Raw genomic sequence first — 16158 nt, 5'->3', positions numbered from 1 at the left:
CTCCGGGCCCTGCCGGGCCCCTGGCAGCTGCGGCGGGGCGGGCCCGGCGCGGGAGGCTCGGCCGCGGCGGCAGCCGCCATTGGGGCCGGCGGGAGGCAGGGCCGCGGCCGGGCAGCGGGGCGGGGCCGGGGGATAGGCAGCGGGCGGCGGCGGGCCCGCGCCTCCGCAGCCGCCATCGGGGAAGGCGCCGCTCGCACCGCCGGGGCGCAGCTCTCGCACCGCCGGGGCGCAGCTCGCCGCCGGCTGTCCGGGCGCCCAGGGAGGTAAGAGCCGCCGCGACCCTCAGCTGCTTCCCGAGGCTGTCGGGCGGCCGCAACCGCCTTTAGCAGCCGGGTCCAGCCCGCCCGGGAGCGGCGGGCACCTCCGGCGTGTGAGGGTCCAGAGCTTGGAAGCTTCTCCCTCCGCTCTCCCGTTCCGGTGAGGGCAGCGGGACGGGCGGCGGCCGGGGACGGGCGGCGGGAGCGGCGAGCCCGCCCCGCGGAGGAGCTGTGCTCCGCTCCCCGGCGTGGCCCTGCCGCCGGCAGGTGCAGTCTCAGGGGCCGTGGCACGGCCGGCAGCCCGGCTGCAGCAGGAGCAGCGGCACCTGAAAGGGAGGAAGACAGCCGCGGGTATCATCGGGCTGCGGGCGAGCGGCCGTGGGTCGCTTTCCGGGCTGTGCCCTTCCCTGTTTCTCCGCCCCGCGAAGTTTCCGCGCTGCCTGCTCGCCAGGATGCGGCAGTCGGGGCCGGGGCGGGCTGCGCTCCCACCTTCAAGCCGCGGGCGGGTCGCTCACATAAGCGGTCGCAGTGCAGCGAGGAGCGGTCCCTGAGCCGCCCGCGCAGCTTTTGTAGTCAGGCGGGCCTGTCCGAATTGGTAATTAGTAAATAGCAGCAACAGAAAGCTCTTTAGCTTGCGGCCTGGACAGTTGTTACCCAGGCAGGAGGTGAGATTGTACTGTCCCAGATTTCAAAACCCCCTCAGATTTAAGATGCTCTTATCATACAGAAACAGGAGTGTTAGCCACATGTGTGGTTTGGCACACATGCAAGGCAAGTGCATTTGGACGTGCTGAGAGTTTTAGATTCCTTTTCAAACGCGTTCTATCCCCCGGGGCTGCAGGCATGGCTTCTCTTTCTTCCGGGTGCCTTTATCCCCCGGTTCTACTCTCAGTCTGGAAACTTTCCATCTGCAGAGAACAGCCAGGCTGTAAAAGGAGCACTGTGTGTGTTGAGCTGCAGTTTAATCATTCTCTTTAAGCATCGTATTTCTGTGTCTGCCTGCAGGAACAGGGTTGCTGCAAGTTACTTGTATACAGGTTAACAGGGTCAGATGGAGCACCTCAAAGCAGGTTTCCATTTACAACTGTGTGTCTGCGACCTTGGCTTTAAGACCAGTGCTCCCCTTTTCAGTACCTCAGCCTTGTTTTGCCCAGATAGGCTGTTTGCAAACGTCTCGGTTAAGAAAGCACAGGCTGGTTTCTGTCCATCTGAAAGCATGGCTATTTACTCTGCAGAAACTAAGGAGCAGCTTCTTGCTCCCGACTTGCAGGGAGAAGCAAAACTGTTCAGTATTCACAGCTGCCTGGAAAGAAAAAAGACATTTGGGGAGTTGCATCTGATAGGGAGCAATGCATGAATTAGCTTGGGATTTTGGTTTAATCCTCTGATTCATGCTGTGGACACTGAGAAATCTAAATATACCCAAACATTCCACGTGCTCCTTTCAAGCTGTCAGGAGTGAAGCTAAGTGTGGGTTTTGTTAATTGGCAGGCTTTCAATTCTGCCCTGCTGCCTTTCGCAGGAGGAACTGAACAGACTCTAGTTAGGAGTCAAGGGTAACAGACGAGAGAGAGCAGCTCCAGGAAGTTAATTGGTGTTTAAATACCTGTCAGTATACCGAGAGAAGGATGTGATTTTGTCGCCACTGTAGTAAACTGGAATTCCCAATGGTCAGTTCCATTCATCTGGTGCAACAAGCACCTCCAGCCCTTTATCAAGCTGACAGTTGCTCTTTAAGTGATAAGAAGCCTTTCTTCATGTAAGAATTGCTTGAAGGTAAAGCAAGAGCATCAGAAGCAAAGGCTTTGCGCTGTGAGTGAAAAGTTTAATGGATGTCACAACTATTATCTACTGAAGCAAGCTATTATCTCCTTGCTAAGTTACCTTTGCCTGTGTGTTTTGCAAGCTCCCAGGTTTTGTCTACTCCTTTTAAAGAGTAGTTTGAACAAATGTTTCGGATCTACAGATGCAGTGGTGATCGGCATTGGGGAAGTAAACCAGCAAGACCCTCCAGCCTAGAGCGCCAGCAGCTCTGGGATACAGGTGTTGCTCTTTGCTGCTTGATTATGTCAGGCCACCCCGACACCTGTGTTCTAATTTGCCATTCACCATGAGCCTGCAGCTTGTTAATGACCTTATTGTGGCAGATAATACCTTTCCCTCACAACTCTCTGAAAGCATTAAGCAATAAAGTTAGGAGTCCTTAAAATGTGAAGTGGTTAGCTGCGGTGATCTGACGGCGGTCCAGTTCAGGTGACTCCAGTGGAGCCACAGGGATGTAGTGCGTTCCAGCCTGCTGGACTTTGATTGAGTTGGGTGTAACTCTGCACGAGGTTAAATAAGCCAGTCTCTACGATTTTCAGCATGCTAGATGAATCATCAGCAGTGAATTTTTATCTGTGCTGAGCCAAGTAGTGCATTTGATTTATCTGGGAAAAGAGAGGTGAGAAGCCAGTAGAAGATCATGCTTGCCTTTTTTAGCCAAGGGAGCCCATTTCAAGGTTAGATGGCAGAGAACTTCAGGCCAGAGAAACAGCCAAGAGCTGCATGGGATTTTAGGGTGGGAGGATGGTGTGTGCAGTTGTGTATGTCTGTGGACACACAGTTAGTGGTCAAAGGTTTTAGCCTAAGGAAAAAACCAATTTACATCACAGGTCTGTGTTGAAAAAGTATTGTTCAAGTCCTCATTAAATGTAGCAGGATCAAGTATGTACAGATGAAGAAACCCTTCAAAATCTAAGAGAGGGAGATGATTCTGCCCCCCTGCTCTGCTTGCATGAGACCCCACCTGGAGTACTGCCCCCAGCATAAAAAGGACATCAAACTGCTGGAGTGGGTCCAGAAGAGGCCATGAAGATGATCAGAGGGCTGGAGCACCTCCCTTATGGGGACAAACTTCTAGTGCTGGAGCAAAGTCACCATCACTCACACTTGCTCTGTCACAGCCTCCCCAGCCTTTGCAAACTGCAGATACGGTGCTGCAGGGGCCAGCAGGGAAGTCTCCGCAGCAGCCCCTGCCAGCTGTGCGCTGTGTGGGATTGTTTCTGGGTGAGTCACGCAGCTCCATCTCTGGTTTCTCTTAGTCCGTGCTGTGCCGTGCCTGATCAGCAGGCTCCGAGGGTGACATTGTTTCCTGAGCGATGTAACCGAAAATTCCTCTTCCTCTGCCGCCTGGTTCCTGATCAGTTTTTCCTTTGTTCTCCAAGGCATTCCAGCAGCTGCCTATCTCTTACTCCTACGAGTCTCTGCGAGGACAAGTGATGTCAACAGCTACTTTAATTAATTTGGTACGAAACGGAGGCTATCAAGTAAGCAGGAGAGCCGTGCTGACCTCCCGCCTCCTGCAAGAGGAGAAGAGGCCGGCGGCCGCCGGCTACAGCTCCACCTCCGAGCGCCGCCCTTCCCGCTTCGACTCGGACGGCAGCGGGCAGCATACCACATGGGACACCTTCGGCATCTGGGACAATCGCATCGATGAGCCTATTCTCCTCCCGCCCAGCATCAAGTACGGGAAGCCGATTCCAAAAGTCAGCCTGGCCAAGGTGGGCTGCGCCAGCATCATCGGGAAGCGCAAGGAGAACGAGGACCGGTTCGACTACGCTCAGCTGACCGAGGACATCCTCTACTTCGCGGTGTACGACGGGCACGGCGGCGCGGCGGCGGCGGACTTCTGTGACAAGTATATGGAAAAATACATTAAGTAAGTGAGCGCCGAGCGAGCCATTGTGTTGTTGTCGCCTTAAGCCTCCTGCATTGCCCGAAGCTCGCATTTCAAAGGCCTGAGGCCTCTGCCTTTCCAAAGAGCCAAGGCTTTCCCGGGTTTGTTTTGTCTTTCCAGCGTCCTAGGCTCTCGCCTTACGCTGCTTCTCTTGGAAGGTATTGGTTTTGTCACGGGTTGTTGTCATAATTTCCCCCTTGCTTTGTATGCAAGCTAAACATTGATAAGAGAGTTTATGGTACAAACTATTCATCAGGAACTAAAGGTGCTGAGAAAATGTCCTTGGTGTCATAAAAGGGAATTTGAGGAGGGGGTTTGACAGACCCCAGACCGCTTGGGTGGGTGCAGGTATGCAAATACTTCACTGAACCATACTCCATGAATATATAAGTGGTCCTTCTCTGGATGCTTGCCAGCCTGGGATAGTCCATTACAACAGACACACTATGAGCTGCTTGTTCTGCATGGTGCCTGCCCCATGGGGCAAGCCTACAAAGACAAGAGAAGACCATAGGATTGTACCCACCTTCCAGGAAGGGGCTGGGGGTGCAGAGGGTCAGTGTGATTGCTGATCCAGGGCTTGCTTACACTGCTCTGCATCTCTGTGTCACAGCCCTGCCTCTTGGAAGAGGAGTGTTTGGAAAATGACAGCATTATGCTTCCAGGGCAGGTCATCAGTTAAATCATGTTACCTTCACTGAAACCAGGATTATCCAGTGCATGCAGGGAGGAGATGGAGGCTGTGGAGGAGGCTGATCAAGATGTGGAGGACATGGAACAGTTTTATAAAGGTTCTAGGTGTATTGGAAAGAAGTTTACTTTGTTTGTTTGCTTGTTTGTTTCCAGGGAATTTCTTGCTGAGGAGGAGAACTTGGAAAATGTTTTGAACAAAGCTTTCCTAGAAATAAACAGAGCCTATGAAAGGCATGCTCACCTGTCTGCTGATGGTAGGTCAAGAGAGACTGCACTCCTGTGGAGAGGAAAGGCTGTTCTTAATGGGTCAGAAATTTTGTAGCAAAACCTCCAGAAAAACATGCTTGGAAACAGCTTTGCTCTGACCATTTACAGGTGGAGCAATGATGCTTTACTTCCTTGAAAGGACACAAAGTCTCTAAAAATGTCTAAGTTTTACTGAGGAGTTACTAATCTGGATGTTAACAGCATCCTCAGGGGGGGTCTCTTGGTGTGATTCTGTTCAGTGTCAAGCTAGCAAAGAGTGACTTGGATGCGCAAGCAGCATCGCTGACTACAAGAAATTGGGGGGGTGGGAGGAGGTTTGTTTTGGGTCTGGTTTTTTGTTGCTGTTGCTTGGGGGTTTTGGGTTGGTTTTGTGTTTGGGGTTTGTGTTTGGTTGGTTTGGGGTTTTTTGTTTGGTTGGTTTTTTAAAGCTGTTATTCCTATGGGTTAAAAGTGACAGAGTCAAAAGTTCCCCTTTCTAAAACCAAGTTAGCTGTGGTAAGGCTGGCACCAGCCCTTTTAGACTCCTTAGTCCTGGCTGTTAATCAGGTTCATGTATGCCTGTCTAAAGCCTGTATCTGAACTTCCAGTTCCAGCAACTGCTGGTGCAGCAAGCTGAGCATTTTGGAACTGCTTACAGGATTTTGGTCGTAGTGGTGAAGTAACTGGCGCTGCTTAATGAAATAAATGCAAATGCCAGCAAGTTTACACAGTGGTTACCAAGATACTGCACAAACCCTCTTCATTAAAAGCCTGAGGTCAAGCAAAAGAGAGGGCCAGAGCACTGTCAAACATTCCTCTCTGGCAAGCACCCGGTGTTTCTCAGGTAGGCCGAACGCCTCCAAGCTCCCGCAGCAGACACTGGGGTCTAAAAGAGCCCAGTGCTCTTGACTGGTTCCCAGCTGAAAAGCTGCAAGGCAAAGAGTGGAGTAACAGGGTGCAAAGACAAGTGCTGAACCAACTGAACTTTTATTTTTGCCTTAAAACAATGGAATGCTGTGTTGGCTGCTTGGTGTGGCTATCTGTGGTGTTGCTGCTGGTTTGGAAGTTACAGAAAATGGCAAGGCTTGGCCTGCCTCCTTGTTAGAGGCCTCTGCCAAACACTTTGCCAGCACAATCTCTGGTTCATTATGGCTATTCTAGATGTGACAGTGAAGACTGTTGCTAAAGTATGTTGAAAATGGAGGCTGGGTGTGTAACACTGGGTGTCTGGGGTATGTTGGATGCTCCTCAAGACTGGCTTCCTTTTGAAAGCTCAGCCTTGTTGCAGTGGGTGACCCTGCCTGCATCCTTGCATTGTATCTGCAGAAAAAAACAGTTCATGTGCAAGGATGACCAAGTCTTTACTAACACACAACCAGCTTTGAGGGTGGGGTTTGGATTGGACATTGGGAAGAATTTCTTTACTGCAAGAGTGGTCAGGCATTGGAACAGGCTGCCCAGGGAGGTGGTAAAGAGTCACTGTCCCTGGAGGAGTTCAAAAATCCTGTAGACATGGCACTTCTGTGGTTCTGTGAAAGTGGGTGCCTGGGTATGGCAAGGAACACAAGTCCTGGAACAAATCTCTGTGTCTTCCCTAGTGTTGTTGCAGTGCTGTACTAGCCTGTTAGAGACTGGCTCAGCATCCCCTCTGGCAGTGAACTGTACCTGTTGCTTCACACAATAAGAAACTTGCTGTAGGTAGATCTGGCATAATCTGTCCTCCTCCTAAATCCTTTCTAATCATTAACAGCTTAGAGATAGGTCTCAGCCCTGCAGCTTGGTGTTTGATGTCTCTTCAGAAATGCATTTTCATTCACTTCACACATTTAAATATAGCCAGTCTCTTAAACCACTGCTAAACTTAGTTGTAGGACACAGTAAAGGAAGCTCAGGTCCAGCAGATAGGTCATTGTTCACAGGACAACTGTTAGCACAGAGGGACAGAATTATCTGGTGGCATTTTTGGCCAGCCATACAAACTAAAATGTAAAGGCTGAATAGTTTTGCTCAGCAAGGACAGAAATAGGCCAGTGACTCATGTGCTTGAGGAAACTGGAGCATCTCTCTGGAGAAATGCAAGGTGAACCCTCTCATGGCCTGCTGTAGTCCTACAGGGTCCTGCTGCTGCTTGTTCACTGCTCTCTGCCCCTCAGGGAAAACAGCAGGGAGGCTTTCCATCATTCTCCACACTCACTGCATCCAGCTCTAACCACACTGCCCACTCACTTCTGGAATAGCCATCTTATTAAAGCACAGCCAGGTGTTAACTGGTGGATCTGTATTTGAAAGCCTCTCCTGGAATCCTCTTATGATGAGCAAACAGCAAAAGTTAGGAGAAACCCCTCCTAAATTACAAAAAGCAAGGGGAGGGGGTGGGTTGGAGTTTGTGTTCATTTAAGTTGCCTTTCAAACATGATTTGTATTGCTTTGCCTGTGTTAACCTGCAACACTGAGGAAAAGGGAGAGCTGCAGAAATGGAACTAAAATATTTCACAAAGCCATCCACATTGCAAAGGCAGAACTCATCCAGGGGCTCTGATTGTTACCTGATACTGTCATTAGTGCCTGCTAACTTGGTTAGAGGAGTAGTTGGTTTGCATCTTTGCCCCTGGGTTCATAAACTTCTATTCAGTGCTTTTAAGGTGGCTCTATTTTAGCTGGCACTGGCTTGAACTCCCCATTTTTTGGCTCTACATTAAAAATAATACATAACCTTGAGGCAACAGACTGGGCCATATTCCCTACTGGAGATGGTCTTCAGAGTGGCCACTCCTGCCCTGTGTGAGACAGCTGGCTGAACTGATACCATTCTTGGATTGAATTGGTGCTTACTTACCTGCACAGCAAAAACAAACAAACAACTTCTCCTCTTTTTTTTTGGCTGAATTATACTGATTTTGCCACACAGCTTTAGTGAGAAGGCAAGAAGGGTGGCAGTTCCCCAGAAATAACCAAGGCTGACTTATCTGTGGCCAACGATGTGTAATCCCTACACGACCTGCAAGAGGCAGTGCAGGCAGACCCCAGAGTGACTGCTTCCCCTCTTCTGCAGCCCTTATTCTTTCATCTCCAGTGTTGCAGGTTGGTTTGTTTGAACAAAGTCCCTGGGTGAATTTCCTATTTGCCTCTGTGTGCGTGTTATTTGTGGCAGACACTGTGCCTGGTCAGCAGCTCTAGAACTGGAGGCCCTGGACACTATATGGTGGGCTTCAGTGGAAAGAGAGATCTGCTTAATTTTGCCCCAGGTGAAGGAGTCCGGCGGTTCCTAGCCTGGACTACTGGAAGGTTCCCACATCCTCTTTGTCACATTAGTTGAGATGACTTGCAGTAAGAGTTGTCCAGTGAGTGTTAAAGAACCTATTGAAAGATTGTAGTTTTTATAGTGATGTTGTTAGGAAAACATCCTAAACTTGTTTAATTGTTAGAACAAACAGGAGCTGTTGGGAGGTGGCTTGGTACTGTTCAATAACCTAGCAGCAGTTGTAGTGAAGCAGTAGAAGTGTTATCCCATTCTCATTCCTGTGGTTTTGAGCTGTGCTAGAAAGCAAAACACACTTGGAAGGCTAGCTACAGCCACCTTCCTGCACCTCTGTCCAGGTCATGAGCTGGCTCCAAGGGAGCAACATTTGATTAATAGCTAGTTATTAATGAATAGCAGTGCTGTTTAACTAACAGATCTATGTGAGACTCCAATCACTGTGACCCTTACCACACCTGGGGACAGTATCTTGACTTCTCCTGAAGTACCATCCCTTGATTTTGTGGAAAGTGGCTCTTTTCTCTGAGTTTGCACTTGAAAGCTGCAGATTCACCCAAATCTCTAAAGGTTTCCATTGATTTCTGAATTGAAGATGAGGGATCTTACCTTCTTCAGAAACTGTTTCTGTTGGTCAGCATAGTTAAAAACCACAAGGAATGAAATGGGAGAATAGCTTGAATGTTAATGTCTCTCCTGTTAAATACAGAGGTAGCTTTGCATAGGTTCTTCATTTCACTCCTTCTAACTGTTGGCTAAAACAGGTATTTTACTGGTTCTACTAAAATCTCTAATTGCACTGCTCCTTGCATCATGTGCCTTGCACTGGGCTAGTCCTTGCTCCAAATGAGAAAGAGGATGGCAGTTCTTAGCTAAAATCAGGAGCTCCTGAAGATAGTTTGGGGTATTGTAGCTTGCATGGCAGCCGTAACATAGTCCAAGACTTGACCTAGTTCCCCATGGCTGCTGTCAGGATTAAGGTGTAGAGCTGAGGAAAGCTCCCCTGCAGTAATAATACCTGTTTGAAATGGGAACACAAGGCTTCATTTGCACTCTCAGTGGTTTTGGATTCATCACCTCGCTGCTTTTGCTGCACAACAAGGCTCAATGCATCTTTCAGGGCTTTGTGCACTTCACTTTGCTGCCAGCTCTGTGCTGAGACCTCCCAGGGCTGGAGAAAGGAGGTCACCAAGGTTCCAGAGCTGGCACATGTAGTGGTAGCTGAGCTCCACCAGGAGTGGTGCAGGAAAGATCTTTTATCCCTGGTTTCACCTAACAATAACTGGGGATTCTTTTCTTATGTTAGCCCCAGAGCCCTCTTGAATTGGCTCCAGCTTTAGAACCAGGGAAAAGTGGAAGATCCCAGACTGCAGGAGACCTGCAGAGAGCCTTCCCAGGGGATTTGCATTGGCTGGGAATGCAAATGAGCTCTGGGCAGTAGCTTGCCCTGGCCAAATGTTCTACTGCAATAGCTCAAGTGGGCAGGAGTGAGTTACTGCCTCCCAGGCACCTCTCACAGGGTCACCATTGCACAACTTGCAGGAAGGGAAGACTCTGACTCTGAAATGGGACTGCTCCTTTTAGAAAGAGGAAAGGAATGCTGGATGGTTCTCCTGGCTTTTCCTTCACTGCAGGGCCAGCTGCAGATCTTTCCTGGAACAGGCAGACTTGCATTTCTGCCCAGGGAAGGGCTGGAATCATTGTCCCTGGAGGTATTTAAGACATGTAGGTCACAGAATCATAGATGTGATGCTGAGAGGCATGGATAGCTGCCTTGGTAGTGCTGGGTTAATGGCTGAGCTCAGTGTTATTAAAGGTCTTTTCCAGCATAACCAATTCTGTGATTCTCATTTCCAAGCACTTATCTTTTTTTGTAGGCATTGAAATGAGAAGCCTTAACTTGCACCACTTAATCCAGCCAGGTCCCTGAACACAGGCAGCTCAGCTCACTCCCTGAGCCTGCAAGAGAGGGAAGGCAGGCTCTGTAGGGCTCTGTTTTGCCCTCTAGACAGTCACTGTACACCCCTGTCAAGTGATCCTACCAGTGCCCAGGGCAGATTGCCCAGAGAGCCACTGCCAGCTGACTGCATTGGTCTGCAGGCACAAAGCAAGGCAGAATCCAGCTTCACTCTTGCACTGGCACCTCCAGCAAGCTGGCAGGGTCTGAAGGGAGCAGTCTTCCTTTCTGAACAAAAGCCAGTGGCCTGCTGGCTGAGCCCCCCACTTCTTGTCAAGGCTTGGGGAAGAAGAGGGAGACTGTCAGCTCTGACAGCAATGGGAGGATGCCCTAGCCCAGGGTAAAGGAGCAATCCAGTGTTTCTCTTCTGGTGAACTCTGTGGGGCTACCATCACTGCAATTCAATTGCCCACCTCACCACCTAGGAGAAGGGAAGAACCATCAGCCCTGTGCTGGCCTACCCATGCAGTCACTGTGCCCAGGGATGAGGACAGGAGCCCTGTAACATGAGGTGAGCCAGTGGGACAGGAAAGTTGCTTGCTACAAGCTGAAAGGAAGCACTGTACCTTGCACTGCTTTATTCCACTTGCCCTCTTTGCATGGAGCCATGTTGCTGCACAGAAATGCTTCTCCTCTCCTCTCCTCTCTCCCCCCAGGCCTGAGTGCATGCTTAGTTGCTCTGTTCCTTTCTGATACATGTAGATTTAGTTTAAATTTAAAACTACTGGTAATGTAGAGCACAAGTTGTCTTGGGTTTACCAGCTGGAACTGTGGGAGGCAGAACTAAACCCTCTCTCTCTGTGATGTGATGTTTGTAGCAACTCTGCTGAGCTCTGGGACCACTGCGACAGTGGCTCTGCTGCGGGACGGAATTGAGCTGGTCGTGGCAAGTGTGGGAGACAGTCGTGCTCTGCTGTGTCGAAAGGGAAAGGCCATGAAGCTCACCACTGACCACACTCCAGAGAGAAAGGAGGAGAAGGACAGGTACCTGTCAGCTGATGCTGTGGCTTCCCAGGGCATGGCCTTCTGCAGGATGTGCTTGTGGCCTGCTGCTGGGCTGGGCCTGGAAGAAAGCAGAGAGTTGAATCACAGAGTGGTAGGGGTTGGAAGGCATCTCTGGAGATCAAGTCCAACCTGCCTGCCAAAGCAGCATCTCCTAGGGAAGGTCACAAAGGATGCAGGAGCACAGATGGGTCTTGAAAGTCTGTATAGAAAGAGACTCCACAACCTCTGTCACTCTTACAGTAAAGAAGTTTCTCCTCTTGTTGAGGTGGAACTTCTGGGTTCCAGTGTGTGTCCATTGCCCCTTGTTCTGTCACAGGACACCACTGACAAGAGCCTGGCTGCTTCTTGACACCCTTCAGATATTTATGAGCATGAAAAATCTCCTCTCAATCCTCTGTTTTCAGACTAAATAGCCCCAGAACTCTCAGCCTTTCCTCATCAGACAGATGTTTGAGTCCCATCATCCATGTCATGTCCTGAGACCTCTTCTGAGCTGGCAGAAAGCAGCACAGCTCTGGTTAGTTCATTTGGCTCTGTTTAGAGGGCAGGGGATGTGGAAAGGCCTGCATGATGTAAACTGCCCAGCAGGAAGATCATCCCAGTTAGGACTCACTATAGAGCCATGAGCCCATGGTTCAGACTTGTCCAAAACTGCCAGGATAGAGGCAAGACCTGAAGATACAAGCTGTGGATCCCTGGTCAGGAGTCAGCCTAGCACTTCACTGCCCTTCAAACAGCAAAAGCCAGGCCTCAGTCTCCCACTTCAGATCCTCTGCACCCCATTCCACACCAGTACCTAGTGCCAGAAACTGCAGGTGGAGGCAGGAGCAGTGGAGTGAAGCTGTAACTCATACCTGGCTTTGCCTTTTGTGCCTCTGGACAGGATCAGGAGGTGTGGTGGCTTCGTTGCCTGGAACAGCGTGGGACAGCCTCACGTGAACGGTAGACTTGCAATGACACGGAGCATAGGAGATCTGGAGCTCAAAAACTGTGGTGTGATAGCCCAGCCAGAAACAAAGAGGGTGCAGGTAAAAGAGGGCCTGGTGAAGAGGCACAGCAACACTTGGACTGAGGGCCCTCATAGGTGTGTGATGCAGGTGGCTGTACCCACATAGTGTGTGCCCAGGTGAAGCCTGAGGGCCAGGCTTGGGTCTCTGTGGTGAAGTAACCAGAGACTGAATCTAACTCACTGGTTTCAGACTGCCACTGAAGGGACAGGAAAGAATCTGGCACTGCTGCTGAATTCAACCAGATACCATTCTAAATCCCTTGTACCAAAATGCAGTGCAGGGGAGGCAAGAAAGGCAACATGTGAAACCCACTACTGAAATACAAAACTGCTGGGGGCTCATGGCCAAATTCTGAGGTGAATGCTGACAGAGACCCAGCCCTGAGGCTGGGGTGTGGGTGGGCTGTCAGGGGTGGGGGGAAGTAGAATATGTAGAGGTTTGCACACATGGGAGGAAGGGAGGAGAAGAGGGCAGCTGCATGCATCTTGCCATAGCTCTGTAGGTGTCCAGAAGCCAAATTAGCCACCCAGAAGGTGTTCAGTGCAGTTGTTTTCACTCTTGCAGGAAGGCTTTGCCCTCAGCTTATGATCTGTTTCTTACTTTTCCCCAGTTCACCTCTGTTCAGTTGGTCCTAGCTGAACACCACCCACTGGGCCTGAGGGGCCCAGGGAGATGCCTTCCCGAGTTTAAGGAAGCACTTTGTTTACTGAGCCATGTACAGATCTGGGGGTTTGGCCTCAGGGTATTCCTGGAACTGGAATCACTTCAAGGTGCTGTCCCCCTGCATGGGGAGCACAGTCTGTGTGGCTGATGGCTATGCTGCAGGAGTCAAGGAGCAGCCTTTGGCTAGCCAAGGATCTGAGGTAGCTCTTGCAAGGGAAACAGAAGAGGATGCAGCATCTCCAGAAGAAATCCTCTGCCATGGAGGCAGGTGAATGAATTCACCTTGCAGCACTGGCTCCAGCATTGCCATCCTGTGTGTCTCTCTTGCAGCTGCACCACGCAGATGACAGCTTTCTGGTCCTCACCACAGATGGTATTAACCTCATGGTGAACAGCCAGGAGATCTGTGACTTCATCAAGCAGTGCCATGATCCTGCTGAAGCTGCCCACATTGTTACTGAGCAGGTAATGCCAGTCCCCTCAGCTGCTCCTCCCCAGCCCTGTTCTCCAGACCCTTCCCAGCTTCATTGCCCTTCTCTTGACAGGCTCCAGCACCTCAATGTCTTTTTGCAGTGAGGACCCCAAAACTGAAGCCAGTGCTCAAGGTGTGGCCACACCAGTGCCCAGTACAGAGGGACAGTCACTTCCTGGTGCTGCTGCTCCCTGTTGCTGATGCAGGGCCAGGATGCCACTGGCCTTGACCCCCTGGGCACTTTGCACTGCTTACCACAATGCAGCATCAGGGCTAGGAAGGGGCAGGCTCTGCCTGACTGTCCCAGGGAGAGCCAGAGTTTCCTTTCCCAAGCAAGATGCTCCTGCTGAGAGTTGGTTTCTTTCAGGCAATGCAGTTTGGCACCGAGGACAACAGCACCATTGTCATCGTGCCCTTCGGAGCCTGGGGCAAGTACAAGAACAACGAGATCAGCTTCTCCTTCAGCCGCAGCTTTGCTTCCAGTGGGAGGTGGGCCTGAAGACCTGCCCAAGCTCTCTCTCCTGCCACCACCTGGACACAGCATGCTCCAGTTCCTCGGCTGACTCAGTGTCTCGTCCATCTCTTCTGTTCCCGGTGTTGTGGGAGGTGCCACTGCCCCCTCGTTGTGCTTATGGCTGATCGCGTTCTGCTGTGTGTGTTTATTCCAGCTGGCCTTGAGGCAGCTGTTTCCTTGAGTCTGTAGTCCCAGCAGCTCTGCACATCACTTGGGTCACATAGGTGAGGCTCTGGGGTTCCACCCGTGGCTGGAGGTGTTGCACAATTGTTTCATACCTCCTGGTATTACCCAGGACCCTTAGTAGCCTGGCAGCTGTGTAAGTCTGAGCCTGAGCCGCACGCTGGCTTCCCTGTGCGCCGACAGCTGGGGGAGCAAACGCACACAATGCTTGAGTAGACAGAGGATTTGTTGTCTTCCTCTGCTGTGCAAGCACCCAAAGCTTCCCTGTGCTTCAGGAGAAGAGGGTGAGAAAGGAGGGAAGTGTTTCAGAGGTGTTTATGTTCTGACGCCAGTGGCGTTTGGTGTAGCTAAACAATTTCTGAGCCAGTGCTGCTTTCGCAGGGCTTTGTGCCCTCCCTGCCATCATCTGTGATGACCTAGCTCCAAGGAGACAGCAGGCTGCAGCCATGTGCCTTTGAACAGATGGGAACATTTCTCCATTCACTCCAAAGCCTGTATGGTCTCTGTGGACCGCACAGAAGCTCCTTGCACTTCTCTTTGGTGTACCAATGCTTGACAGGAGGAGGGGAAAAGCTGCACAGCTTTGATACCCAGAGACTCTCATCACCTTGAATGTTGACTTTGCTTATGAAAGAGGAACCACCAGCTCCTTTCCAAGAGTTTACTAATCAAGATTCTTTGGATGTGTGGAACAGACAGGAGAGTTTATTTCTTCAGAGATCTGTGAGGATTTTCCTGCCCTCTACTGAAGGTTTCTTTGTTATTCATGAGCTCCTGTGTCTCTTCATGGCACACAGGGAGCTGTGAAGTGCCCAGAGCAAGCCAGCTGGAGAAAAGGGAGTACTGTAATAGTGTGGGATAACGTCTCTAAGTTTTGGGTATTGCCTCTAGCAGGTGCTGGATATTCAGACACCAGGAGGGAGTTTTATATTTCAAGGGTTTCCACTTCCCTTTCCAGAGGGATTCTGCACCCCATGAGGCATGGGAGGGGCAGAGCTCTGAGCCAGCTCATCTTGTGTTGCTGCTGTGACATGGACTGTGGTCAACATTAGCTGTCCCAGTGTCCTCCTTCAGACCATCTTCCTCTGCTTCGCACCAGGGGTGCAGCTCTTGTGGCCTCCTGGTGGCCCTAGTGCAGTGAAATGTGGGCAGAGACGACCTGGGCTCTTCTCAGGCTTGCCACAGTGTTTTTTGTTCTGTGGGTGTTTTCCAAGAGCAAAGCAAAGCTGCCTGATCCTAAATCACCCTGCAAGAAGGAGGAATACTTTTGAGCTGTCCCACTCTCATTTTCCGGTGTGAAGTCCACCTCATTGCTGTGAGCCCTTTCCTTTCACCCAGGGTTAGGCCTTGGACAGTCATTCCACATGGGTTTCCCTGCCTCTGGGGCAGCACCCAGCAGAGCAGAGTGGAGCTGTGACAGCTTTCAGGTGTTGGTGCTCAGAGAGCAGGCTGGGTTTGTCCCACCATGGTGTGTATAATGTGCACCTGCAGTTCATAAGCACAAAGCTTGTGAGGCAGTGTGTGTCTGGCACTGGCTGGTGCTGCCCAGGCCTCCACCCTGAGCACATGGCTGCTTCACCATTCATCCCCTCTCTCTGCAGACTGGGCTTCACTCTCCACCTGAGGTGAGGCTGTTGGCTGGTCATGGGCTCATCCTGCTCGACCTGTGGCAAAGGAGCATGTGTAGCTGGTACCACCAATAGCAGGTTCTCAGTCTGCAGTGAGTTTGAAGGTTCCCACAACCCATTTGTGGCAACAATGGCAGCTGTGGCAGCTGAGCACTTGAGAAGGGGTCACACCTGGCAGGGCCTCAGAGAGCGGCTCTGGGAACTGCTTGGTGCTAGTTTGTACTGCAGCACCAACAGCTGAGAGAGCTCTCCTGCTGAAGTGTGGCCTGCTTAAACAGCAAGTACAGAGCTCCTAGCAAAGGGTTAATTACCCACAGCAGGCACCAGTCTGCTTGGGACAGTGAAGGGTTAGACCTCCAGCTCTGGACAGGGAGTTGCTGTGGGGGTGGTTTTGGTATCAAGTGGCAGAGAAGCTTGAGCAGTGCTGCAGGGATTTGGAAAAGATCCACCACAAGCTCCAGCCAGGTCCCGTTCTGTTTGGCCAGCCTAGCCCTCTGTCCTGCTTTCAGGTGGAGGAATTAACTAAGAGGTGTTGAGACTGCAACTGGAGTTCCAG

At 51.0% G+C, this 16158-nt stretch overlaps 1 protein-coding gene across 1 annotated transcript; it reads left to right on the top strand.

The window, feature by feature from the left end:
* The first annotated feature begins 211 nt into the window (after positions 1-211).
* On the top strand, positions 212-14403 carry PPM1K (protein phosphatase, Mg2+/Mn2+ dependent 1K). Its single transcript, XM_054172761.1, has 7 exons — positions 212-263; positions 3464-3957; positions 4822-4922; positions 10946-11111; positions 12016-12160; positions 13136-13270; positions 13645-14403. The coding sequence occupies exons 2-7, from the start codon at positions 3518-3520 to the stop codon at positions 13774-13776; spliced, it is 1119 nt and encodes a 372-aa protein (XP_054028736.1). The 5' UTR covers positions 212-263; positions 3464-3517; the 3' UTR covers positions 13777-14403.
* The last annotated feature ends 1755 nt before the right edge of the window (positions 14404-16158 follow it).

This window comes from Dryobates pubescens, chromosome 24, assembly GCF_014839835.1.
Source record: "Dryobates pubescens isolate bDryPub1 chromosome 24, bDryPub1.pri, whole genome shotgun sequence".
NCBI classification, from domain to species: Eukaryota; Metazoa; Chordata; class Aves; order Piciformes; family Picidae; genus Dryobates; species Dryobates pubescens.
The sequence above is the reverse complement of the archived record's forward strand: the minus strand, read 5'-3'. Positions and strand labels throughout refer to the sequence as shown.